The sequence below is a fragment of the Piliocolobus tephrosceles genome, chromosome 16, assembly GCF_002776525.5.
Source record: "Piliocolobus tephrosceles isolate RC106 chromosome 16, ASM277652v3, whole genome shotgun sequence".
In the NCBI taxonomy this organism is placed as follows: domain Eukaryota; kingdom Metazoa; phylum Chordata; class Mammalia; order Primates; family Cercopithecidae; genus Piliocolobus; species Piliocolobus tephrosceles.
The window spans coordinates 20,374,205-20,401,022 of NC_045449.1; the positions used below are offsets into that span (position 1 = coordinate 20,374,205).

The 26,818-nt window shown below is 57.6% G+C and overlaps 2 protein-coding genes across 7 annotated transcripts in view; both read left to right on the plus strand.

Annotated features, from left to right (window-relative positions):
* Window positions 1–3,259: 3,259 nt before the first annotated feature.
* The window catches only part of MAP2K3 (mitogen-activated protein kinase kinase 3), a 31,641-nt gene continuing 8,082 nt past the window's right edge, over window positions 3,260–26,818 (plus strand). Inside the window, exons 1-9 of one of the 6 annotated variants that reach the window (XM_023194989.2) lie at window positions 3,260–3,542; window positions 17,395–17,461; window positions 17,861–17,909; window positions 19,542–19,655; window positions 19,871–19,990; window positions 21,173–21,289; window positions 22,211–22,262; window positions 23,460–23,587; window positions 24,069–24,146. In XM_023194989.2, the coding sequence (XP_023050757.1) occupies window positions 3,494–3,542; window positions 17,395–17,461; window positions 17,861–17,909; window positions 19,542–19,655; window positions 19,871–19,990; window positions 21,173–21,289; window positions 22,211–22,262; window positions 23,460–23,587; window positions 24,069–24,146 (774 nt within the window). In that variant the 5' untranslated portion in view covers window positions 3,260–3,493. Of the gene's footprint in view, window positions 3,543–3,644; window positions 3,891–6,061; window positions 6,083–6,599; window positions 6,651–13,788; window positions 13,810–13,927; window positions 13,950–17,394; window positions 17,462–17,860; window positions 17,910–19,541; window positions 19,656–19,870; window positions 19,991–21,172; window positions 21,290–22,210; window positions 22,263–23,459; window positions 23,588–24,068; window positions 24,147–26,818 lie in introns of those variants that run through there. The other 5 variants (XM_023194993.2, XM_023194990.3, XM_023194988.2 and 2 more) reach the window with 5 other exon arrangements.
* LOC111528302 lies at window positions 3,938–6,077 on the plus strand. Its single transcript, XM_023194994.1, has 3 exons — window positions 3,938–4,618; window positions 4,823–5,083; window positions 5,880–6,077. The coding sequence occupies exons 1-3, from the start codon at window positions 4,125–4,127 to the stop codon at window positions 6,061–6,063; spliced, it is 939 nt and encodes a 312-aa protein (XP_023050762.1). The 5' UTR covers window positions 3,938–4,124; the 3' UTR covers window positions 6,064–6,077.

Genomic DNA, 26,818 nt, shown 5'->3' on the forward strand with positions numbered 1-26,818 from the left:
TGGAAAGCAGGCTATAAGAGTATCAAGAAATTCTTAAAAACCCAAAAGTGATTTGGAAGCACAAAACTTATAGTTAATGCTATTGAGTCAGCCTCTTTCTACAGCCTTCTGTCACCCCAGGTCCTGCCCACCTCAGATCATGCTTGCATCCTGACTTTGGCCACAATCCTTCCCATCCAGAGACTGAGTTTCCTGCATCTGCAGAGAGTGGGTTTGGGACTTTTTTCCTAGGAGTCAAGGTAAGAGGCAGCCTCTTGTGACCCATGTCAAACATTTCTTCTGATTTCTGCATGGTCATGGAGTTCCCCAGCCTTACTGTGCCACTTACAGACAGAAAGAAATCGGCCGGGCGCGGTGGCTCCAGCCTGTAATCCCAGCACTTTGGGAGGCCGAGATGGGCAGATCACGAGGTCAGGAGATCGAGACCATCCTGGCTAACACGGTGAAACCCCGTCTCTACTAAAAAATACAAAAAACTAGCCGGGCGAGGTGGCGGGCGCCTGTAGTCCCAGCTACCTGGGAGGCTGAGGCAGGAGAATGGCGTAAACCCGGGAGGCGGAGCTTGCAGTGAGCTGAGATCCGGCCACTGCACTCCAGCCCGGGCGACAGAGCGAGACTCCGTCTCAAAAAAAAAAAAAAAAAAAAAAAAAAAAAAAAGAAATCAAGAGATGTCACTATAGCAAGCCAGCAAGAGACCTTTGTCTCTGATGGTCCTTGATCGTACTTCTTGAGCTGCAGCAATGCAGCTGTGCATCCCAGTCTGGCCCCTCACCTTGTCCTCATGTGTGGCCCTTTTTACATCTCCAACCCATTGCCTCTGCTGTTCCTTTCCAAGGATGCTCTTCTTGCTTCTCTGCCTGGCAAGCTCCTACGGGTCCTTAAAGTTCCAGTCTCAAAATCACCTCCTCTGAGAGGCCTTCCCTGACCCCACCCAGATGGAGATGCCTGCATCACCCAGGCACCCTACTGGGATTTTTGCTCATGCATCTATTTATAGCACTCACATGGAGTTTTGTGATTCCTGGACTGTTTATCGGGCTCCTGACTAATCCACAAACTGCTTGTATGCAAGGGCCCGTCTGAGTCATCTGGCTGCCAAGGAGGTTGGCACGGGACTGGAGTCGCTTCACCCTGGTCTGTGGATGCTTTCCTCCTTCCTTTTTTCATTCTTCAAATATTTATCAGGCACCTACTATGTGCCTGGTTCTGGGCTGTGCATTGGAAACACAGCAGGGAATGAAGCGCAGATGGTCTGGAGGGAGTGCTGTATTACAAACTGAGTCAGTAACAAAGGCATCAGCAGCATGAGTGTTGTGCCTCAGTTTGGGGACCATGATGGGAAGGCTTCTTAGGCGTGTTCATTTAGGAGGCAGTCTGAGGGATGAGAGGGAACCAGCCCCAGGAGGCTTGAGTGGAGGAATGTTCTGGGCGGGAGCAGCAAGGGTGAAGCTCCTGTGGCAGGACCATCACTGCCATATTTGAGGGGCAACACTAAGACTCTTGAACATCCCAAGGAGCAGAGTGCACAAGGCAGAGTGTCGGGGAGCAGAAGTCAAGGATGTTGGCTGGTGCCTGAATCCAGAAAACTCGCCGGACCAGCCTTGCAGTTCTAGTAGAAAGGAAACTGCTACTGGATGCCCACTTTATGGATGGATAAGCACAGGTCACCAGGGATGGTATGGCCAGGATGGAGGCAGCCCACAGTGTTTTTGAACTCACATTTCCTGGGCACCTAGTGAGTGCCAGGCCCTAGGCTGGGTGTTTCCACTCCTAAACTCATGAAATGCTTTCAGAGACCTTCTTGTCCCCATGGGATAGGTAAACTGAGGCACAGAACTGCTCAGTGACTTCTTTAAGGACATCCAGCTAGTAAGTGGAGGAATTGGTATTGGAACTCATACCTGTCTGAGCTCCAGACTCATGATTTTCCATCCCACTGCCTGGGAAGAGTGAACAGGGAAGGGTGAGCAGGAAGAGAATGGTGATGGCTGCAAGGCTTCCCTCTTATCTCATGTGGCCCTCCCCACTCTGTGTGCATGGGGCCCTGCATCACCCCCACTTTACACCTGGGCAAGCAGAGGTCAGGCCCGGCCTCAAGCGTTTCTAGCAGGTGGTGGAATCTGCTTCCCTCACGTGAGGTCCCTGACAGGGTACACACTCATGTCTGCCTGGAGGCCAGGAGCTGACCCCTTGACCTTCGCCTGGTACATTCTGCCTTCACTAGCCCTGACTTTACATCCAGAGTCATCTGATCCCAGCGCCAGATTGGTCAGCGGTTCCTGAAATCCCCCGAGGTTCCGTGTGGGAGCAGAGAGAGGACTGGTCCATCCAGTCATTATGCAGATGGGCAGACTGATCTTAGGAGAGGAGAGAACCAAGGCCCAGGAGAGAGCCAGGATGGGGCCTCTGGGCTCGTGGGATAAAATGCACCGCATGCTGCCTCACTCCCTCTGAGATAGTTTCCCCCTGTGTAGAACAGGGGCAGCAGCAACCAGCCACACAACTCCTCGTGCTGCCTCGTCACCGGGCATCGCTGAGCTCACCACCAACCCCGCGCCCTGGCCGGGCGCCTGGAGCGCGGGCGCGGGCGGACGTTTGCTGGCGCCGGGCCCTCAGTGCGTGTCAGCGAGCAGCGCCGTCAGAGGGCTGTCACCGCCGCCCGCTCACAGATGCGTAGACTGAGGCTCAGGTGTCACGACCTGACCAAGGCTAGTTCCGCTACAAAGTTGCCGACTCGGATCTGAACCCGGGTCCAATTTACAGAAAAGGAAACTGAAGCCCAGAGACACCAGGGAGCTTGCTGGGGTGAGGCAGCTGCAGGTTCAGAGAGCCAGGAGGCAGCCCAGCAGCGCACTTGTAACCCCTGCCCGCCTCGCCAGGCCCAGCCGTGCCACCTTTAGGGATCTCGGGTTTTTTCCAGACGACGCACCCAGGAGAACGCGCCCACGCATCGCACCCGCCGGGGCTGCGTGTCTGGGGGTGCTGGGCGAGGCCTGGCGCCTGCAAGGAGCAGCGAGCTCAGTGGGTCCCGGGAGTGGGTGGGGCTTGCGTATTGACGGGCAGCCCGAGGGGCGCGGCTTTAGTCCAGGTGGGCGGAGCCTGACCGGACTTGGGTTTTTCGGGCGGCGGGCGGACTTGACAGAGAGCGGGAGGGGCCCGGATCCTGGGCCCACGGAAGGTGGGGCGTGTAATTGACAGGCAGGGACCGACCGGCGTCTGATAGGCAGGGGACGGGCCTTGGAAACGAAAGGGCCAATCGGGCACGCAGGGGCGGGGCCTGAGTCAGCGCCGTTCGGCCGGGGTCCCCCCGGCGCTGCCCAGTCTGGCTCCGGCGCCGCCCGTCGCGGACTCGTCCTTGCTGCAGTCGCCGCCGCCGCCTCTGCTCCTCCGCCTGGCCCGGGCCGTCTGCCCGCAGCCATGAGCGTGCTCGGCCCCGGTGGAGCCCGCAGTCCTCTAGATTAGTCCCCACCGCCGTCCAGTACCCGCTTGCAGCATGGAGTCGCCCGCCTCAAGCCAGCCCGCCAGCATGCCCCAGTCCAAAGGTAGGCGCTCCCGGCCTGACCCCGCGCCCAATCTGGGGCCGGGCTGCAAACCCCGACCGAATTTCTTTGGTCCCACCCCATCCTGTTCTCGACCTGGCAGCGGCGTCCGGTCCCGGAACCCCTTCCTGTTCGGGGTCCCGGGACCGGCTGCAGCCTGGGTCCTCACCTGGACCCCCAGGTTAGGCCTTGGGACTGCATTCAGGCCCGAGATCACCCAGGCTGGACCCAGACTAGGACTTTGTTCTGCTCACCCCATCCAAGTCAGGAGCCTCACTCTGACCTCATTTGGGCCTTATGGCTGCAGCCTGGACAGGAACTCTCCCAGTCTTCTCCCTCAGAGGGACCCAGGTGAGATTGACACTGGCCTCCACCTGCGTCCTTGGGCGGCACCCACTCCCATTTCCAACTTGGGGTCCCAGGGCTGTATCCAGCCTGGGATTTAACTTAAGTCTCCATCTGGGCCCCAGAGTGCTCCTGTTGTTTCGGACCTCACTATACCCGCTATGCGGGTGCTCTGGCTACACCCCAGCTCGGAACTCCCCGTCCTTCTCTCCCCCAGCTCTTCTTATCCTTATAGGCCCTATGTTGCCCCTTCCCTGGCTGGCCTGCACCCTGTCCTGCAGCCCTGTGCTCCCAAGAACCTCCCTTGTCCTCCCACCCCTCCCTAAGGTACAACCCCCTCTCTACTGGCTTCTCTCTGTCTTGAGTTGCAAACTTCTCCCTGCACTTGGGGTTCTCACCCCATCTTATTCCTCTCCTGGCTGCCTGGGATCTGGGCCAACCGCCAGGCCAGGGTGCTGGCTGTGCAAGGGATTTGCTCTTCTCCAAGTAGCTGGCCTTCCTGGAAATTTTTGTGAGGTGGCAGCAGCAGGATTTGTCATGCGGAGGGGGAAGGATGAGACTCGGAGGGCAAAAGGGGAATTTTTTTTTCAGGAAGAGGAAAGGATGTTTTTGGTGCGTCGGAGTTTCAGTAGGCTGGGTTGTGTGAGAGATTTCCAAACCGGACATAGCCGTAATGAATGGGCTGCCTCCTACCTCTCTGAACCTGCAGCTGCTTCACCCCAGCAAGCTCCCTGGTGTGTCTGGGCCTCAGTTTCCTTTTCTGTAAATTGGAAGTAATCACACCGGCTTCTGTGGACGCGCGAGTGTGGCGTGGGGTGGTGAATACAAAAGAGCTCTGAGGTGTTCACTCAGCATAGAGCCTGGCGGAGAGCCGGTGCTCACCAGGGGACACTGGCTGCACACATCTCGCTATTGTTTCCATTCTTCTTGCTGGAAAGGCCTCCACTGCTGGAACTGCAGCCGCAGAGTGAGCAGGAGGAAGCATCTAGCAGCAGGCACCTAGTGGGCCCCTCATCGGGGATCAGCCGCTCTTCTGCTCTGGACGGTGCAGGCCAGTGGGAGCCCTGTGGGGGCTTGGGGAGGGCATGGGCTCTTCCTGGCCCCTGCTGCTGGCTGCTATGGTGGCTGGAGCCGGGTGGGCAGGATAATTATGCCTTACATAAGTGGGAGGCCGGATCCCTGACCATTGCCCAACTACTGTGAGTAACTCAGGAGGCACTTGAGGGGGGGAGGTGTCTGGGGAGGGACTTGCACTGCACAGACCTCGTGGAGCTTGGGAACCAGGAAATCAGACACTTCTCCACTCCGGAGAGCTTGGGGAAGGGTAGGAAGCCCTGTTTGTTTTGGAGGCTTTTTAGCTCTCCAGGCAGAGAATGCCTCATCAAAATAAAAGTTCCAGTTGCAGAGTTGTGAAGGGAGAGGGGTCATAGATGTGGTGAGAACGCTGTGAGAGGGTCAAAATGAACTTCTAGATGTGGACCCAGGTCGCAGATGAAATTGAGGGAGCTGGAGGGTCAGGGACCTCCCTTAGGCCCAGGGACCCTGTAGTCTCTTTGGGATCTGGGGAAGGATGTGGTGACAGAGCCACAATGCCCTTCACCAAAAACCCTATGAGCTGCTTCTTTTTTTCCATATGCCATGCATTTTCTCGTTTATTCCTCATAGCCCCATGTACAGATAAGGAAACTGAGGTGTTAAGTGCCTTGCCTGAGGCCACGCAGCTGTGACAGGCGGAGCTAGGGTTCCCCCCAGGACTGTGTCCCCACAGTGGCCTTCCCTGTGCTCCCTTATGTGCCCCTCCCATGCTGGATGCCTGAGCTGAGCTGGTGGGGTGCCCCCACCCCTGGCCTTGCTCAGAGCATGTGCAGTGGGCCTGTCCCCATGGCCATGTCAGACCTAGAGGACAGACTGAGGCAGAGGTGCTGCTGCTCCTGTGCACAGTGCTTTACACTGGGCCTGTTGCATACTCGCTGCAAAATCCCACTCATTTGACAGATGCAGAACTGAGCTTGGATGGAGGAGTAGCCGGACGGCTCCCACAGGTGGAGATCGTCACCCCGTGCCTGCCCCATCCTGGGCACTGGGCCTCCCAGCACTGAGCCCTTCTCCACCTTCTCAAAGGAATTTGAACAAAGCAGGGAGTGGCTGGCGCTTGACCTTACTGGAGCTTTACCTTTGAGCTTCCTGCCTTGCAGCAGGTACCCTGCCCTGTCCTTCCTGCCATGGGCCTGGGGAGTTTTCTGTGAGTGTGTGAGGCCCTCAAGCCCACAGCTCTGCTGGTTTTCCCCTGGCCTTCTTGCCCACATGGCCATCTCTGGCTGGGATCAGAGGCCAAGTGGCCGGCGCTGGGGCCGGTGGGTGGGAGCATGTGTGCAAGCCGCATTTGTCCTTGGAGGGTACCACGTGTGTCCTGTTGTCGTTCAGAACATGGGTTCTGCCCCTTCTGCTCTAAGAGTGCCATCTGTGGGGGCACTTCATGGCTAATCTTCACACAGCTTGGACTGTGGCTGTAGGACTCCTGACTGCCCGATGGGGACACTGAGGTTTCATGGAGCACTGTTGTATCCTAGCCCTGCCTATTGTGGCCATCCCCCCATCCCCCGGCTGTCGGAAAGACTGGAGGTGGCACCTCGGGGACTTCCCCCACCCCTCTTGTGACGCACAGGAAACTCTCTGTCAGCCAACCCATGGCCCAGGGCCCAAAGGGAGCAAAGTTCTTAGTTGGCCTGTGTGAGGAGAAGGCTGGGGCAGCGGAGGCTTCCGGCGGTGAGTCAGCGGGCACTGAGTGCTGACTCACCCGCTGGGCATGCCAGCCGGCTGCCTACAGCTTAAAGGGGCGATGCCTGCTGGCCTGGTGGGTGGGGAGGGGTTTACGTGTCCTGCAGGTGGCACCTAGCCCTGAGCTGGGGCACTGGAGGTGGCCCCTTCCTGCGCCTCGGACTAGGCTGGGAACCCCTGGGTAGGCCCTCTGCGCCCCACCCAGGAACTTCCCCTATTAGGCAAGGGGCTCTGCTTCCTCTTGCTCACAGAGCAGGAGCAGGTGGCAGTGACTGTTTACCACCCTTGGTCCAGGGGACACCTCAGGTTCAGCTGTGCATCTGGGACTCAGGGAGGGCGAGGAGCAGAGGTTGTGCAGGGTCGGCTGGGGTGGGACCCGACCTGAGCTCCTGGAAGATGGTCATGTGGAGAGGCTAAGACCTCAGTTTCCAGAACCTGACTGCCTGGGTTCGTACCCCAGCTCTGTCCCTTTTGCGATGTGACGTGGCACAAGTTGCATCTGCTCCACTCTCTGCAGTCTGTAAAAGATTTCTGTTCCCTGGGCATGGCCCAGCTCTCAGAGGAGAAGCCTGCATTTCCTCATCCACAGACTGGGAATGGGGACCCTGCCTGTCTGGATGTAGACAGTTCCATTCCACACTTGCTAAGTGTCAGGCACACAGGCTAAGTGTCAGTCATAGTGAGCCTGCCCTCTGCCCACAGAGAACCCAGCCGAGGCACGCCTCTGCCAGGCAGGAAGCCTGGGGGCCTGGGCTCTGCTGGGAGGAGCCTGGGTTCGAATCCTGGCTCCACTACTTCCTTACCTGGGCAAGTCTTGTGCCCTCTCTAGCCCTCAGTCTCCTCTTCTGTAAAGTGGGAGTAAACACCCTTCCTTGCAGGGTAGTGGTCGAGACTGAAGATAGCATTTGTCAAGTGAATGGCATCTGTTATTATTTTATTATTGTTACTTTTGTGAGTGTAGTTCGTTGGTAGGTGGATAAACAGTGACAGGGCTTTGTGACGATGGGCTCGTAGGCACTGTGATGCGAGGCCTCTTGGCAGCAGGGTCCTTTCATGCAGGCCAGGGTTTACCAGGCTTTAGGGCCTCTTAACCCACTGGTCCCCAAGGTGGGGCTGGGCACTGCCGCTGGCCTCCTGGGCCTTCCTGGGGAGGGCAAGTGGGGAACAGAGAGCTGCCCTGCCCCTGGCTTTGGCATGCAGCATGAACAGGATGGATGCAGGGAAGGTGGGGTGGGACCTGGAATCAGGACGCAGGCCCCTGGGCCAGCCTGGGAAGCAGGAGGGCCTGGGATTGTGGTTCTAGGGGCTCGGTCCTGAGTCAGGGGTGTTGGTGGGTGGTGGGCCAAGCTGAAGGGAGCAACTGGGCACAGGGTCATGATGCCAGTGTCTTAGGAGGGGTCCCAGAGGAGGGCTGCCGGGCAGCAGCATGGAGGACACCGCATTGTGGCAGGGCCCCACGACTGAAGCCTGCATGCCATCCATGCCTGCCCTTGGCCATGCCTCCTGGCGCTGCCCACCTCCGTCAGGCCTGTCTGCCCAGTGGCTTCTGCAGATGCCTCCCCAAAGCAGTGGCCCTGGAAACCTCAAACAGCCTCATGTCAAGGGCATGAAGGCCATACAGGGCCAGGGGAGGCAGCAGCAGCTTGCTGGGCCCCCTGCAGCTTCCAGATACCAAACCTGACTGCAGCAGCTCCAGAGAGAGCCCCAGGCTTTCTTCCCCTGATTCCAGTCCTGGGCACATGTCCCTGTCACCTCCCTGCCCTGCATTCCAGGGCCACCCTCCCTGGTTTCTCTGGGGAGGCCATGTCCAGCTGACCCTCTCCCAGCTGGTCCCCTGCCCAGGGTGGCCGGCACCACCTCCTGCCGTGCGGCCCATGGCTGGGATTGCACCTGGCTCTGCTGATACCTCCTGGTGGCTGTATGGAGTGCCCTGACTATCCTCGCCTGCATCATTGTGCTGATGCCCCCAAGGGCTTCCAAGGCCTGTCCCAAGGTTTGCATGTGCCAGTGTGTGCGGTGATGTGATGACAAACCAGGGGCCTGCCTCACTGGGGCAGGGCTGCAAAGGGCTGTGGATGCCAGCGGTGCATTCAGACCTAATCAGGAGGTGTGTAGGGGGTGGGGAGCACTGCTGCCTGGGAGGGTTGCTTTGGTGGTGTCAATTGGCAGCTGAGGCACACATGGGAGGCCTGCCCAGGACGGCTCTGGGTATGGGGATGGAGACAGCTTACATCCTGTTGTCATTCTGCTCTCACCTGGCTTAGCCTTCTGGTCAACCCCATAGCCTCCTGCTGTTGGCATGGCACACTGCATCCCGGATGGCTGGGGCAGTCCCCAGGGTGGTGTGGGCAGACACTCGTTGGGCAAGTCTGCAGGGACTTCCAGGTGGCGGGGCTGGTTCTAGGCCAGCTCTGCCCTGACCCCTGTTGTGACCTTCCCCAGCCTTAGTGTCTGCTGAAGACAGGAGTGAATCACACCTACCTCTCAGGGCTGCTGTCGAGGGTGAGTGAGACCTGGCAAGTCCCGGGAGCCCCTAGGTGCTAGTTAGCGCTGAATTTGAACCTGATGTCTATGCTAGCATTTCCATCACCAAGATCCCCGTTTTTTATATCTCTCATCATCAACCCCATGCTTTGTAAGATTTTGATAGAAATGATAAATCCCAGCCTTTGGGAGGCCGAGGCAGGAGGATCATTTGAGGGCAGGAGTTCACAACCAGCCTGGGCAACACAGGGAGAGCTCATCTCTACAAAAAACATAAAAAATTGGCTGGGCATGGTGGCATACGTCTGTAGTCCCAGCTACTCAGGAGGCAAAGGTGGGAGGATCGTTTGTGCCTGGGAGGTTGAGGCTGTAGTGAGCGTCACTGCACTCCAGCCTGGGTGACAGAGTGAGACCCAGTCTTTTAAAAAAAAAAAAAAAAGTAGGCCGGGCACGATGGCTCACGCTTGTAATCCCAGCACTTTGGGAGGCCAAGGTGGGCAGATCATGAGGTCAGGAGATTGAGAACATCCTGGCTAACATGGTAAAACCCCGTCTCTACTAAAAACACACAAAAAATTAGCTGGACGTGGTGGCGGGTGCCTGTAGTCCCATCTACTCGGGAGGCTGAGGCCGGAGAATGGCGTGAAATGGGAGGCAGAGCTTGCAGTAAGCCGAGATCACCCCACTGCACTCCAGCCTGGGTGACAGAGGGAGATTCCATCTCAAAAAAAAATAAATAAATAAAAATAGAAGTAGTGATAACAATGAAGCACAGATGGCGTTTGTTCAGAAGGTTTGTTTTCCGTTCTGCAGTAGCAGCAGCACTGGCCTGTCGACAGTGCAGGTGGCCGGGATGGCCTTGCTGACCTTGCGCTGGGCCCACGTGGGGACCTTTTGGAGCACAGCCCACGATCCTAGTGCAAAGAATGTCCCATTCTTCTGATGCTCTGGGAGGGCTGAGCATCTCTTGTGGGTCCCCATCCCCTGCATGGCCTCTTAAAGCCTGAGCATGGGGCCTACCCCACAGTGTGGGAGCCTGGGCCAGAGTCCCACCCATCCCATTTTGTGCCAGGGATTATGTGTGCATGGACTTGGTTTTTTTTGAGACGGAGTCTCGCTCTGTCGCCCAGGCTGGAGTGCAGTGGCCGGATCTCAGCTCACTGCAAGCTCCGCCTCCCGGGTTTACGCCATTCTCCCGCCTCAGCTTTCTGAGTACCTGGGACTACAGGCGCCTGCCACTGTGCCCAGCTAATTTTTTTGTATTTTTAGTAGAGACTAAAAACAGGGGTTTCACCGTGTTAACAGGGGTTTCACCGTGTTAACCAGGATGGTCTCAATCTCCTGACCTCGTGATCCGCCTGTCTCGGCCTCCCAAAGTGCTGGGATTACAGGCTGGAGCCACCGCGCCCGGCCCATGGACTTGTTTAGTCTTCATGGCTACCCAGCAACCTGGGTGTGTTATCATCACCCAATCTTAGGAGTGAGTAAACCGAGGCCTGGTGGGACCGTCACCTACTCAAGGTCACGAAGGACTGTCCTGGGAGCATGGCTTTGTCTTTACAACTCCTGACCCTTGCTCATCCTTTCCCGGAGGTCATGGCCCCTTCACCCATCAAGGAACATCAAGGGAGGAAACCGAGGTATGCACAGAGAGGGAGAGCGACTCACTCCGAGGCCGGCATGGGCAGACACTGTGATGGTTGCTCCGCTGAGGTGTGGGCAAGGCAGGAGCTGGGGCCCAGGCTAGGGACCTGACTCTGCTGCTTCACCTCAGGCGTGTCCCGGGGCCCCTGGTGTCAGCGTCTGCACTGGACAGTCTCTGAGGCACCGTCCAGCCTGAGCAGCCTGCTGCTGGGGCTCTACTGTGCTCAGTGAGCCTGGCTGCCCCTTCAGACAGAGCAGGGCACTGGGGTTGGCTTAAAGCAGATCTCTTTGTTTCTTCTTTTCTTTAAATTGCCTGCACTTGAGTAACCTTTATTGCACAGGGCAGGAATCTCAAAGGGACAAAAAGACAGTCTCTTGTTTCTCCTTGGAATACTCTGTACAGAGACCAGCATTTTCTTTCCTTTTTTTTTTTTTTTTTTTGAGACAGGGTCTCACTCTGTTGCCCAGTGGCACAGTCATGGCTCACTGCAGCTCAGACGATCCTCTCACCTCAGCCTCCCAGGTAACTGGGACTGCAGGCACGCACCACCACACCCACTACATTTTTGTTTTGTTTTATTTTTTGTAGAGACAGGATTTTTGTCATGTTGCCCAAGCTAGTATTGAACTCCTGAGCTCAAGTAATCCACCCACCCCGGCCTCCCAAAGTGCTGGGATTAGAGGCATGCGCTGCGCTATCACGCCTGGCTAATTTTTGTATTTTTAGTAGAGACAGGGTTTCACCATGTTGGCTAGACTGATCTCAAACTCCTGACCTCAAGTGATCCTCCTGCCTTGGCCTCCCAAAGTGCTGGGATTACAGGCATGAGCCACCTCGCCTGGTCTGACCAGCATTTTCTTTCTCACACTGCTGTCCTCCTGCTGCTCTTGGCTCTTCCTGTCCCTGGGAGGCCGCTCCTCACATCCTGCTGAGGACCTGCAGGATCCTCACTAATTCCATGTGCCAGCCTTTTGATTCTATAAACCCTGGGCCTCAGTTTCCCCATCTGCAGCATGGAGATCACATTAGTACCTGCCTCAAGGGGTTGCTGAGAGGATCAAATGAGATGTAATGAAAGTAATTTGCACAGGCCAGGAGCATAGTAGGTGCTCACTAAATGTTAGTGGGTGTTGTAGTGTGGGGGTAAGCCTCTCAATGTGGAATTTCTGGGTGCAGAAGGATGGACATTTTGACGGTCATGGGGCATGGAGGACCCAGACCACTGAGCTCTGGCCATGGGAGGCCAGGCCGTACCCTGATGCCCGCAGCCACCTGCTGTGGGCCCCCTATCTTTCACACGCCTTGTGCCCAGGCCACACTGCCCAGGGTCCTCCTGTGTTGCCTCCTTCTCTCCTCAGCAAGGCCTGCACCTCTGGCCCTTCCCTACGTCCTTCCCTCCAAATCACAAGTGCACCTCTGGCCCTTCCCTACGTCCTCCCCTCCAAATCACAAGTGGTTCCATGTTGCAGGAGGGCCATGGTTGTCTCTCCTGGGCTGTGGGCATTGGGCGGAAGGACCCTCTGGTAGCCATGGGTGCCCCTGTGCAGCTTAGCACCTGGCCTCCCACTAGATGTTAGGGGTGCTCCCGAGCCGTACTGGTCCGGAGCATCACTGGGGAGGGGGCACTGCCAGGTAGGTAGGCTGGGGGTTTCCAGTGCTCTGCAGGTGAACAAGTCCCTGTAGGGTGGAGAGGTGGGGAGGGTGTGAGGCCCTAGAGGCCAGGCCCTGACCAGGTGGCCTCGCACAGCCGGACAGAGCTGTGGAGGGCAGAGCCTTGGTCACTCCTCCTCACCCTCGCCTGCTGCACTCCTACGAAGTGAGGATAGAGAAGGTAGGGCCTGCAGTGGCCGTGTGTGAGGCCGGATGGTGCAGCCTGGGCCTGGCATGGAGCAGGCGCTTGGGTAGATGGGAGGACCTTCCCCTTGTCCTGCATCCTCTCCAGAGCCTGAGACAGGGGCCCCAGGACCTCAGGGCAAGGGGCCCTGCCTGAAGGTGCATGGCCACCCGCTACTGCCCGCAGGTGCTTGGCAGTGGCGCATGCAGCGCCTCAGGACCTCTGATGGCACCTGTCCTGGGGACAGGGGCCAGTGTCTGGCAGATCGCAGCCAAACGCATTCACTATCGAGGTACCTCTGCCCACACAAAAGCCTGCGCCCACTTCTCAGGGCCTCAGTTTTCCCCGTGCCGTGGAGTGGGCTGGCTTTGTTGCCGTCCCTCTGAGGGACCCTGCGGAATAGAGGTGGCCTAGGGCAGGGCAGTGCCTCTTGCTGTTCACATCTCCCAGCCCCTGTGGCTCCTTCCCTGGTGGGCCCAGAACTTCTACAGTGGAACAGGGACCTCCTGGAACATCCAGAAGTCAGGTGAGGGCAGTGAACTAGGAGCAGGGGTTACTTTTGTCATCAGAAACCTGGTGATGCTCCTTCACGTGGCATGGTGTGGCGCGGCGTGGTGTGGCGCGGTGTGGGGGCTGCCTTTATGAGTGGAGGCAGAGCAGAGGCTGTGAGGAGGGGTTGTCACCTTGCCCCTGTGGGTGACCGTTAGAGGGCCACACAGCTCAGTCTCCCCAGGCCCAGGATGGAAGGAGCAGCCGAAGTGGGGGCCCTGCCCTCAGGCTGTTGCTGTTTGGATGTTGGAGCCAGGCAGACCTGCCTTTATGGCCACTCCTCACCAGATGCCCACCGTGTGGCCTCTCTGAGTCGCCTCTTCTCCCGCATGCTTGGTACAACAGATACGTGAACCTCCCCTACTCCCTCGTGGAGTCACTGAGAGGGTGGACAGGATGGTCTGGGGCTGAGGGTGGTGTTATCTCTGGAGCTGTGCACTCCCAGATGGCCCCATCTAATCTCCACGCGCCAGGCATTGCTACGGCATGGCGCTGATAAACCCCGGGAGGTTGGTCTGTAGTCTCCGCTTCACATAGGTCCAGAGAGGTGAAGCCACTTGCCTGAGGACACACAGCAGGGAAGGGGCAGAGTTGCAGTTGAGCCCAGGCCTTGGCTCCAGAGTGTGCGTTCACAGGTGACCTGCCGACTGGCTGGCTGAGATGGTAACACAGAACGGCCACCTATGGGACTCCACAGCAGAGAAACCAGCAGGCCACAGGGAGAGCCGGTCACTGGGGCCTGAGCGGTCAGGCAGCCTCTCTGAACTGGTGAAAGGCAAGATCATGTGGCAGCTGGGACAGTCGCAGGGAAGAGCATTTCAGGCAGAGGGAAGGGCATGCGTGAAGGCCCTGCGATGGGAAAGCAGGTGTCTCATTCAGAGAAGGGCTCACTCAAGGATCGGGTCTCTAGTCGGGGGTGGGTGGGAGGAGATAGGGCATTGCTGCCCCGGCCAGTGAGAGTTTTGTCCTAGTCTGGGGGCACCTCTCTTTACCTGTGGTGTAGCCTCAGGTCAGTGGCTGAATTCTGGTCAGTTTCCATTTCCTCACCCCTGCCTGGGGGCTGCTTTGAGGCTAGAGTATGTGGAGGACACCCCAGGACACCCCGTGCTGGGAACTGGGACAGGCGGGCTTGTCATGGGTTGCCAGTGGCCGCCGAGAGCCTCTGTTTGTTGTGGTGACGGTCGCCACAACGGCTGCACCTGGGCAGCCCTGGGCTGCCTGGCCATCTGGTCCCAGCTCTGACGTCTGTGGCAGCCTGAGGCCTGTTTCTGGGCTGTCTCCATGACGGCCTCACCCACTCCGTCTGACAGCTGGGTGGCTTCCCTGTGGAGCCTGCGGCCCTCCTGATGCAAGTCCGGTGTCCCCAACAGGCAGGTGGATGCAGAGGCCAGGCCATATACCCTCCAGGCCTGTGAGGAGCGTGGTCCCCACCCATCCAGCCCATATGTGCAAGTGCCCTTGACAGGTGGGGAAACTGAGGCTTGGTGAAAAGGGGGCACATGGTACAACATCCCCAAATCCCAGGGCGTGAGGTGGGTAGCAGGCTGGGCCAGAGGAACCAAGAGCAGAGAGAGTGCAGGGAGGGTATGGCGTGGACCCCACAGGAAAAGGATGGGACTGCAAGGGGCTGGGGCAAGGTCAAGGCCCAGGGTCTCTGTGCAGAGCTTTAATTTTTAACAGAAAATATTTTATATTCTGATTACAAAAAGCCTGACATCAGGAATAAAAGCTACCTGTAATTCTCATTACGTAGGGCAGTTTTTTTTTTTTTTTTTTTCACCTCTGTAGAGAGGCTGGTCATATCTATGGTGACCATTTATGGGCCACAACAGGTCCCCATCTGTGCAGTGAACCCTGTGCTGAGCACCTTGCAGACGTGATTTTGCTTTGTCCTGCAGCACTGTGCGGGGCAGGTGGGTGGCATTTCTGCCTCGAGCTGTTTTGTACATGAGGAACCAAGGTGCAGAGTAGGGCACCACGCCAGGGTCGCAGAGCTGGGGTTTACTATGGCTGCCCTACTCCAAGCCCAGAGCCCCTGAAGTTCAGACACTTTGGCCCAGAGGCAGGATAGAAGTGGCCTCAGGAGCTGCTGGCCCTGTGTGCCATGGTTTTTCTTGTTAGAGTGTGCTGAGCCTCTGCGTCTCCAGACTCTGTTGCCGTTTCTTGTTGAGCATGAGACTTGGACCCGTCCTTCAGCCTCAGGGAGGGCTCCCTGTGGCAGGGGTGCTGTGAGCCATGGCCTGGCCTGTTGGGGTCTCCAAGTCAACAAACTCAGGAGGGACTCTAGCCAGAACCCTGACTTGCTGCGCAGCCTGAGGCAAGTGGCTTCACCTCTCTGAGCCTGCTCCCCAAGTAAAGTGAGGTTGAGAGCCCCTCCCTGTTGGGCTGTGGGAGCATCTGGAGTCAGATGAGAAGGGCCCTGCCTGTGGCCAGTGCTGTGGCTCTGACAGACTCACAGTGAGACCCGTGCAGTCCCTGACAGCCAGGGTGTTGCTGCATCTTAAAATGAGTTAAAAACGCCTCACACAGGAGTAGTGACTAGGCAATTGGTTCACCGGGTGAGCGGTTAGCAGGCAGCCACCCAGTGCATGTGGCGGCAGCTGCTGCTGCTGCCTCTGTCTGTGGATGCCGTTGTTTCCTGAAGCCTCTGGGGCCTGGCAGCGGGGTCCCCAGGGCGGCTTTGGTGGAAAAGCTGCAGGTATCTGCTTGCCTGGCTCCTGCACTCTGCCCACCTGCCCCAGAATGGACCCTGGGACCCCTGTCCCCGCCAAGGCTATTCTGTTTCCTGTTGTTCTGGCCTTGTCTTCCTAGTGGCGGTAACCACCCTTTGCCCTCTGTCCGGGCTGGGTTGGCTACTGGGCCCCAGTGCGTGGCTCTCAGATGGGGCCACAAGTCTGCGTTGCACTGTGGCCAAGGCTGGATCCGAACCTGACCTGGAGGCGGCTTCAGAGACTGGGGTCTTCTTGGCAGGTGGCAGCAGGGCCATGGGCAGTTTCCAGGCCCCAGTGCCAACAGCCAGAAGTGGCCTCAGGAGCTGCTGGCCCTGTGTGCCATGGTTTTTCTTGTTAGAGTGTGCTGAGCCTCTGCGTCTCAGACTCTGTTGCCGTTTCTTGCTGCCAGGCTGAGCCAGCAGCAGTGAGTGGGGTGTGGTGGGTGAGGGCCAAGGTGTGGCAGGACCATGCTTGGGAAATGGGGCAGAAGCTCCCGCAAGGGCAGGAATGTGGCCAGCATGTCTGTACTGGGTGGTCTCGGGAGCTGTGTCACTCCCAGCCCTGCTGCCTGCTGGTGCCAGAGCGCCAGGTGACCCTGCCATCTCTGATCCTTGCTTCTCCTGCCTGTGGAATGGTGGCTATGCCTTCTTCAAAGGGCAGCCCTGACTACAGGGAGCTCCCTCTGCATGCCAGCCCCACTGTGCCTGGAGCCCCAGAAATGCTTTCCCTCCGTGAGTACCAGCTGAGTGCTGTGCCCCTGGCCATGCTCCTGCAGCCAGCCTGAGAGGTGTGGACACTGGGGCCTCTCACCTGTCCCCAGGGGTGGAGTGAGGAAGGTACTGCCCCAGGACTGTGGCCTGCCCAGTGCAGGAGAGGGGAGAGAGCCAGCACATTTCAGGGGAGGGAGAGATACAGGCATCAGGTGTTGGCCACCAGGGTGAGCAGGGCCCGGCAGAGCTAGCCTGGAGGGCAGCCTGGGCTAGAGTCCCCGCTTGCTCCACCACCTGTTGCCCTCTCTGGGGGCCTGGCCTTCCTCATCTTGGAGGTAGTATGAGCCTCATCCTGCTACCTGCGGCCATGAGGCCCCTGCACAGTGGCTGCTGCAGGTGCTGGCTGGACCCCTGCTGGGCCCCTCTCACTCCACGTCCCGTTGGCTAGTCAGGCAGGACAGTGAGGACACCTCACAGATGGGGAAACTGAGGCCCAGGGAGGTACTCAAGATGTGCCCAGTGGGTAGGGCTGAGATAAGGCCCTGGGGTCCAGCCTCTAGGCCTGGGTCTGTCCTGCTCTGTTCACCTGCAGGGCTGGTGGGCCTCCTTCCCCCTTTGAAGGCCTCACGGTCTGGCTTGGACAGAGGGGGCTCCCGACAAAGGTGATGGCAGAGGCTGGCATCCTTGTGGGCCAGGGCCTGAATCATCCCTGTCTTCATCTTTGCCCAGCCCAAGGGGACTGCAGGGGACATTGATGCCTGAGGGATAGGCCAGAAGCCTCACCTTCTCTCCATTCTAGGAAAATCCAAGAGGAAGAAGGATCTACGGATATCCTGCATGTCCAAGCCACCCGCGCCTAACCCCACGTGAGTGTGCCTCAGTTTCTCCCTGGCTCACCCTGGAGAGGCTTCCCAAACAGGGCTTAGTGGAAGGAGTGAGAGGCAGGTGGGGCCAGCCCTGCTTTGTCTCATCCTGTCCTGGGCAGCACCTGCTTGTGGGTCCAGCTAGGTGACGGCTGCTGGGGTTCATGCAGCACCATCTGCACTGCTCTGCTCACTTCTCACCCTGTCTTGGAGGCTCGATGAGGCCGTGCCCAGCTCAGTGTAGATGCTCAGCAGCCAATGAGAGGAGGTGGTCCGAGGAGGTGCCTCTGGGGCAGGATATACCTGGTTCCCACGCCAGGCCCCACACTATCCCATCTGCTGCTGCTCTTGGGGGAAGGGTGTGGTTCTCTCTGAAGCTCATGGAGTCTTCTTTCTCCACAGACCCCCCCGGAACCTGGACTCCAGGACCTTCATCACCATTGGAGACAGAGTAGGTGCCAGCCGCCACTCCTGCAGGGCCTCTCACTTCACCTGACGAGTGGGTAGAGCTGACCCTGCAGGGTCGCTATGCGGGGAGGTGACTGAGGGGTCAGAGAGGGTCAGGCTATGGAGAAGAGTGTTGTCCTGCGCTGCTGGCTGTGTGGCCCTGGGCCACCCACTCTTTGACCCTCCTGGAGGGAATGAGGACCATTGGCTGCCTGACTGGAGCTTGGCGAGCTCAGAGCTGGTAGGAAGGTGTCTGAGCTGAGAGCACGGCCCTGCACCTCATCCTAGCCCTAGCGGAGAGTATTGAACATGCAGGCTCCTAGGCCTCCCTGGACCTGCTGGATCATTCCCTCAGGCCAGCACCTAGGAAACCTGCATTTTATGCTTCCAGAAGCCTCGGAAGGGCACTAGCCATTGAGAATCCTGTCTCAGGGACTGTGTTATGCCCAGGTCCTCCCAACAGAAACCCTACTCCCAGGCCAGGTGCAGTGGCTGACACCTATAATCCCAGCACTTTGGGAGGCCGAGGCAGGAGGATCACTTGAGCTCAGGAACTCGGGACCAGGCCTGGGCAACATGGCAAAACCCTGTCTGTACAAAAATACAAAAAATTGGTCAGCGTGGTGGTGCATGCCTGTGGTCCCGGCTACTTGAGAGGCTGAGGTGGGAGGATTGCTTGAGCCCAGGAGGTGGAGGTTGCAGTGAGCCATGATCATGCCACTACCCTTCAGCCTGGGTGACAGAGGGAGACCGCGTTTCAAAAAAAAAAAAAAAAAAAAAGCTGGGCGCGGTGGCTCACTCCCAAGCACTTTGGGAGGCCGAGGCGAGCAGATCACCTGAGGTCAGGAGTTCAAGACCAGCTACCTAACATGGTGAAACCCTGTCTCTACTAAAATACAAAAATTAGCCCAGTGTGGTGGCAGGCGCCTGTAATCCCAGCTCTTCATCCCAGCTATTCAGGAGGCTGAGACAGAATCACTTGAACCCAGGAGGTGGAGGTTGCAATGAGCCGAGATCACCCCATTGCACTCCAGCCTGGGTGACAAGCGTGACACTCTGTCTAAAACAAATAAAAGAAACCCCGCTTCCTAGGCCTGTCCTTGACGATGCCCCCTCCAGGCTGTCGCACCCCCGACACTCACCACCTGCTGTCCTGTTCATCTACTTGCTTATTCCTTTTTGTGTCCCTCCCAAGAGAGGGAAACATCTGTGAAGGCAAGACTTGTTTTGTTGTCACTGTGTCCCCAGTGCCTAAAACACATTGTGGATGCCTGGTAAACAGTTTTTGAATGACTGACTCATTCCAATCAGCTGAGTGGGGTTGGGGAAAGAGGGACAGGGCCCCTCTTTCTCAGAGCTCTGCCTGCTGGCGGGGCATTTCATGGGTGTGTTAGTCACACTCTAGAGCAGCCTTGGGGTGTTGGCACTGTGCCTATTTTATAGAGGGCAACGTGAGGCTCAGAGAGGTTAAGTGACTTGCTGAGGGTCACACAGCAGGGGTGGTGGGTATGAGGTTTGAGCCCAGATCTAACCAGCTGGTCCTCTTCATGCTGCCCAGCTATCTCCACTGGGTGAGGGGTGAGGACTGGCTTCCAGCTCGGTGGCCACTGACTCTCTCTCTTTTCCATCCCTCAAGAACTTTGAGGTGGAGGCTGATGACTTGGTGACCATCTCGGAACTGGGCCGTGGAGCCTATGGAGTGGTGGAGAAGGTGCGGCACGCCCAGAGCGGCACCATCATGGCCGTGAAGGTGAGCAGGGCCTGGAGGCACCTGGGAGGGCTCCCTGGAGGAGGTGAGCTGAGCCCTGCCATGGGGCCCTGCCTGTCCCTCTCAGTGACCAGTACCGAGCCCAGGCTTTTTGGGGCACACAAGGCAGTGGCCCTCTGAGCTCCTGGCCCTCCTGTCATGAGTGGGGGTGTTGGCCTCTGCCACAGCAACCTCTGAATGGCAGTCCTTCCCTGCAGCGGATCCGGGCCACTGTGAACTCACAGGAGCAGAAGCGGCTGCTCATGGACCTGGACATCAACATGCGCACGGTCGACTGCTTCTACACTGTCACCTTCTACGGGGCACTATTCAGAGAGGTGTGTCCTCGCGTGGTACCGCTGGGGAGCTCCACCTCCCACCCATCAGTCGCCTGCAACCCACTGTCACTCAGTCCCTCCAGTGTGCCAGGTGCTGGGGACACGGGGTGCCACCTGGGGCCAGCACGGCTCCCAGGGACACCAGCCCTGCCAGACCACCGGGCTCCCCCAGCTCCTGGCTGTTACTGTCCTGCTCAGTGCCTCGGTTTCCTTGTCTGCCAAATGAGGCTGGTGGTTGTGGGTGCCTCCTAAAGTTGACACGGAAGTTAAATGACATGGCCTGAGGCCTGGCATTTGGCTGCACTCAGTTCTGCCTGTGTGACCATTCACATCCCCATGGCATACGGGGCGTGGGGTGCCTGAGCAGGCAGTGGCCGTGGAGATATGAGATCTGGGTTCTAGGTTTGTGGGCAGGATGGGGTGTGTGCTGAGGGAGTGACTGAGGCTGGAAGGGTGGAGCTGCCTTCCGCCAAGCCGGGTGGGTGTGGGTGAGCAGGGAGGCTGGGAGCCTGGGCGTTCCTGGGCTCATACTGGTCGCTTGCCCCTCAAGGAGCTGTGGCAAGGTCAGGGCATCTGAGTCCAGCAATAGGGCAAGGTCAGGGCTGCCTCACCTGGCCTCACTCTTCACTCATGAAGAGCTCAGCATCCTCTGTGCCAGCTCCTAGCCAATGGGGCCCCTGCAGCCTGCGGGTGCCCCCTGCGCATCTCCTAACTTTCCTGTCAGGAGGGTCCTCAGGAGTTCACTGGAGAAGAGGGAGCAGGTCCTTGCAGGCAGGGAGCCATCTGCCAGGGTCAGCTGGCATGAAGGTGTGTGTCGGTCAGCAGGGCCGGCTCTTGCCATGGAACTGGTGCAGGTGCATCCTGAAGCTCTGGTGGAGGGACCCAGTGAGGCTGTGTGCTAATCCCCCTCCTCCCTGGAGACGCCTGGAATTAGGGATTAGATGGAGGAGGCTGGCACCCGAACCTGGCAGTGCAGGCAGAGCTGGAGGGTGGGGAGACGTGGACAAGTGTAGGGTGGGGAGAAGCAGGCAAGTGGGGGGTGGGTGGGAGCCCGGTGAACTGTGGCTGAGTGGGTGGGCACACATTGAGGAGGGGGCTGGGGCTGGTGCTGGGGCAGGCAGTGCAGGTGGTGCCGACACGGGCAGCCCAGCAGCCTGGCTGAGCTCTGGGTGTCACCCACAGGGAGATGTGTGGATCTGCATGGAGCTCATGGACACATCCCTGGACAAGTTCTACAGGAAGGTGCTGGATAAAAACATGACAATTCCAGAGGACATCCTCGGGGAGATTGCTGTGTCTGTGAGTGGCCTGGGTGGGCTGGGGGTCCCAGGTGCATAGGCAGAGGCCCAGCCCTTCCAGCAGGCATGGAGCCTGCCAGATGCTGGTGTCTTGGGCAGAGCTGGGCATCAGTGTGCCCCCTGAACCTGGGCAGCTGCCCTGCACAGGCCCTTCTCCTCCACCCCAGACCAGAGCTTTCATGCTTAGGAGACCTCAGCTCCTGGGGCTCCTGGAGCCCCACAGATTTGGCAGATCCAGGTGTCTGAGCCATTGATTCCAACTCTTAAGTTCCAGACCATTTTTTTAAAAAAAAGGAATTTAGTATTTACAACAGCATCATACTGAAAATGCCCGGGGGCAGCTCACAGAAGTACAAGCTAAGTTGAGGGAAAGGTTAGCATCCAAAATGTGTGCCTTTTGAGTCTTAAAAAGTCCTTGAGGGAGGGCAGCAACACTGGGCTTGAGCATCCCAGTAGCCAGAGGAAAAAGGAAAATAGAACTAGTGACACTGGTTCAATCCTCACTGCATCTGGAAACATTTACAATATATGCCTGCCTCAGGCTCCCCACCCAGCCTTCCCAAGGGAAATGGCTCCAAGCTGCTAGAATACTGGCTCTGCCACGGGAGGGGAGATGGGACAGGAAGGCTGCCAAGAGCTGGGTTTTATCCAAGAAGAGCCTGGCAGGCAGTGATGATGATGGCTCCCTGGGAGGTGAGCCTGGGAGGGTGAGAGGAGGCAGGAGGCTGAGTGTGTCTGCACAGGGATTGTTAGGATGCTGGGGCAAATGCCAGGACAGGGCAGGAGGCTGGGGTGAGGAGGTGCCTAGCCTGTGCAGCGGGAGCAGGAGACAGGTGGACATGGATGGGGTCTTACTGCTGTCATTGACGTGACCAGGAATAACAGAGTCCTGTCTCTTCCTTCCTCCCCACCCCACCGCCAGATCGTGCGGGCCCTGGAGCATCTGCACAGCAAGCTGTCGGTGATCCACAGAGGTCAGTGCCCGGCAGCCACCCAGACACGGTGCAGCCAGTGGGAGGGATCCCAGGCCAAGGCGGGTGGACGTCTCCCTATGAGCAACTGAGGCTCAGAGAGGTGATAAGTTGTGATGTGCCCAATGGGGTCCCAGCTGCTTTCCACCTGCAGCCTTGCAGCTGCCTCCCCTCATGTTTGCTGGTGTTCGAAGGCAGGACTGGCTTTACCTTTGTCCTGAGAAAGGTGGACCGGGTTCTGTTCTAACGTATAGTTTACAAATCATGAAATTCCAGCACAGAGTACCTATAATCACGTTCACACCCATGCAGCCACCTCCCTCTAAGATGCAGGATAATTCCCTCACCCCAGCCCAGAATGTTCTCTTGGGCCCCTTCCCTGCCATCCCTCATGTGCCTAAGGCAGCCACAAGTCTGGTTTTCCCATGGTGGCTTGGTTTCACCCTTTCTGGAGCATCAGCCTCACTAGCTTGATGTTTCTGGGCCCACCCGGGTCTGGTGTGTTGTCGGTTTGTTCCTTTTTGCTGCTGAGCACAAGTCTATTTTTCCAGATTTACTGCTTTTCAAAAAATGAATTAGGCTTAGTTTCCGTTGACCACTGGGTGCCCATCCCAGCCCCCGCCTCCAGGTCACTGTGGTTGGTGTTTGGCACGGAACCTTCTGGTCCTTTTGATGTGCATTTCCATCTTTACACACATCCCCATGGAGGGCACGGGGATGCAAGTGTCCTGTGCGCATTTGCATGGAGAATCCCTGCTAGGCTGGTCTCCCATGCTGGTCTGTGCGGACTCCATGTTCAAACACACAGATCCTGCTTCCCAGGCTTTAATTGATCCTGCTGCCCTCTGGGAGCACCCACACAAGCCAGGCTCTCACTGGATCTCACGTCTGGAGGGCGGAAGCAGGTGCGGCGCCCCCAGCAAAGCACCTGGAGTCCTGCCTTCTTTGCAGTGGCTTGGCTGGGCTGGGCACGTCTTGGCTGTTCCCTGAGGACCAAGTATGACCGTCAGCTAGCCCGACACTTCCTGCAGCCTCAGTTCCCTGGTCCGACCCTTGGGACCCTGGTGGAACCTGCCCACTGGGGCATGGGAGGGGGCACAGGAGGGGTCTTGGCGAGGGAGGGGCACAGGTATGCAGAGCATGGCATCTGCCTCCAGTCATGCTCCACAGATGTGGCTGAGGCATGTCCTTTCCTGGCAGATGTGAAGCCCTCCAATGTCCTTATCAACAAGGAGGGCCATGTGAAGATGTGTGACTTTGGCATCAGTGGTTACTTGGTGGACTCTGTGGCCAAGACGATGGATGCTGGCTGCAAGCCCTACATGGCCGTGAGTGGTCCCTAAGCCCCCCAGGCTCAGGAGAGGATGGGGCGGGGAGAGATCTGCCCAAATCAGCCACCTTGGCCATGCCCTCTACCCGTCGGGCAGAGCCTCCTCACACTGCGTTTCCTACCATAGTGGGGCCACCTGTGTGTTGCTGCCCAGGGGCAGCCCTTCTGTACCCTGTTGTTAACTGACCCCCACAGCGCCCCAGTTGGGTGATAAGCTGCATGAACAACCTCCACGGAGGACAGTGGTGGGCTGTGCCGGTCCTGCCCCGCCGTCATTGTCAGGAGGGCCTTAGGGGGGCAGTCCGAGGCAAGGGTTGGGCCTTCTAAGCATGACCCAGGCCCTCCTAGCCTCAGTTTCCTCCCCCGTCACATGGGCAGGTGGGCTAAGCTGAGCACTCAGTTTGGGGATTGGGAGGCAAGGCCTAGCCATCGGAGCTTACCTGGGGTGGGTGTTCACGCCTCACTCTTCCCTCCTGCAGCCTGAGAGGATCAACCCGGAGCTGAACCAGAAGGGCTACAATGTCAAGTCCGACGTCTGGAGCCTGGGCATTACCATGGTACTGTGTGGGGCCAGGGCTTGCCCTTGGTGGTCAGGTGAGGTGGGTGGAGCCGTGCCTGGGGCCCTGAGCTTTTGGGGGACTCCTCAAATAGTTTAGGTTCTGGAAAGAAGTATTGGCTTCAAAATCTGAGAAGAAAACATGCCATCAGAAATTACCGTCGATTTAGGGGAACGTCCTAGGGTCAGGGTCACTCATCATGAAGTCCTGGGCGCTTTGTGATATGGTGGCCACAGGGCTTTCTCTGGAGTTCTTGGTGCTTGTTGAGAAATCACAACCAATTCCAAATTATGTGAGTTCCTGGTATGTAAATCATGCAAAAGCAAGATGGTGAAGATCTTTTCAAAAATATTTCATAGCAGAGTTTGTTGCCAGTGGCGTCCTGGTACCTTGCTGTGGAATGGTAGGAAGGGTGGGTGGACTCTCAATCCTGGGCCTGCGGAGGCCAAAGGCATCCCTGGCTTGGGTAGGGTGAGAGCAGACGTGGCAGAAGTCCAGGTGTAGGGATGGGTCCAGAGCAATTGCTTCTGGAATTGCCTGGCAAAACCCCATGCCTTCCATGTCGGGGCTCAGGTCAAGGTGTGGGTGAGCCTGCTCTGACTCCCATGTGGATAGTGGATTGGAAGGATGGGAAGACCACCAGGATGTGTCCCCCAGCCAGGGCTAGGAAGTTGTGCAGGAGATGTGTGGAAGGACGATGCCATCAGCAGGCAGGGATCAGGCCGGTGGCCTTGGCCAGCTGCGTGGCTTGGGACCGATGGAGTTTTCTGGGCATCAGCTCCTTCCCTGCCCAGGGAAGCCTGGCCCAGGACATTCCTGCTTGTCCCCAGTCCCTTTGACTATTTGGTGTTGGGGATGAGGCCATCAGATGAAATCAGTAAGATGTGGTGAGAAGCAGTGGCAGGGTGTTTTCCAACACCACAACTCATTCTCAGATTCTCCAGACACCCACCCAGTGTCCTGCAGTTCTGTTCGGTTCTCATGCTACCTGGAGTTCACACAGACCTCACATGTTAACGTCTCTCTCCCACCAGACTGCCCCCAACATCACACACCAGTTGGAAGTAGCGGGTCTCCCATACTACTGGACTGACCTGTTACAAATTGGGGTTTCCCACGACCCTCTCCTAAGGTTTGATAACGGCTCACAAAACTCAGGAAAACACTTTACTTGTGTTTACTAGTTTATCAGAAAGGATATAACTCAGGACCAGCCAGATGGAAGAGACTCATGGGGGGAGGGGTGTGAGTGTGGGTTGCAGAGCTGCCATGCCCTCTCAGGGCCTGGCACCCTCCTGGTACCTCCCTGTGCTTGCCCAACCTACAGGCTCCTCAAGCTCATGGAGTTTTATTGTTGTTTTTGACACAGAGTCTCACTCTGTCGCCCAGGCTGGAATACAGTGGCACAGTCTCAGCTCACTGTAACCTCTGCCTCCTGGGTTCAAGTGATTCTTGTGCCTCAGCCTCCTAGGTCACTGGGATTACAGGCACCACCATGCCCAGCTAATTTTTGTATTTTTAGTGGAGGTGGGGTTTTGCCATGTTGGCCAGGCTGGTCTCGAACTCCTGACCTCAAGTGATCTGCCCGCCTCAGCCTCCCAAAGTGCTGGGATTACAGGCATGAGCCACCGCGCCTGGCCTCACATGGAGAAGTTTTTTTTGAGAGAGGGTCTCTGTTGCTCAGGCTGGAGTGCAGTGGTGCCATCGCAGCTCGCTGCAGCCTTGAACACCCAGGCTCAAGCCAAGGTGGGGACCTCAGTCTCCTAAGTAGCTGGAACGACAGGTGTGTCCCCCCACGCCCAGCTAATTTTTTAAATGTTTTGTAGAGGAGTCTCACTGTGTTGCCCAGGCTGGTCTTGAAATCCTGGGCTCAAGCAATCTGCCCCCTTGGCCTCCCAAAGTGCTGGGATTATAGGCACAGGCTACCGCACCCACTGAAAGTTTTTATAGAGCACAGTCTGCAGCCCCCTCCTCTCAGTGTCAGTTGGCGGGTGATGCTGAGAGTTCCCACCTTGTATAATCAGTAGGGTTTTCTGGGCAGCAGCCTGGTGCTGAGGCTGTCTAGGGGCCTCACCCTGAGTCACCTCATTAGCATAAACTCAGGCTCCTTGTGGATAACAAAGCCACTCCTGTCACTCAGGAAATTCCAAGGGTTTTAGGAGCTCTGTGCCAGGAACAAAGACCAAATAAATTTCTTTTGATGCCACAGGGGTGGAGAAGAGTGGGGCAGGTGGGGGTGGCCCTGGGGACAGGTGGAAGGCCACTGTTGCAGGTGTGGAGGCCTCTGCAAAGAGGGCACCCTGCTGACCTGAGGGCAGGGTAGACCAGGGGGTACAGGTGCAAAGGCCCTGAGGTGGGGCTGTGCCTGCTGTGTGCCTGGGTGGTCTGGTCAGAGGAGAGGGAGGGAGGGTTGGGAGCGAGGGAAGAGAAGTGTCTGGTGGGTAGAGAGTTGACGCAGGTGTTGTGGGTTTTACTGGTGTTGCTGCTACCATCGTTATTATCATCGTGTGGTTGGAACTTTATTTATTTTTTATTTTTATTTGTTTGAGATGGAGTCTCACTTTGTTGCCCAGGCTGGAGTGCAGTGGGACAATCTCGGCTCACTGCAACCTCTGCCTCCTAGGTTCCAGTGATTCTCCTGTCTCAGCCTCCCAAGTAACTGGGATTACAGG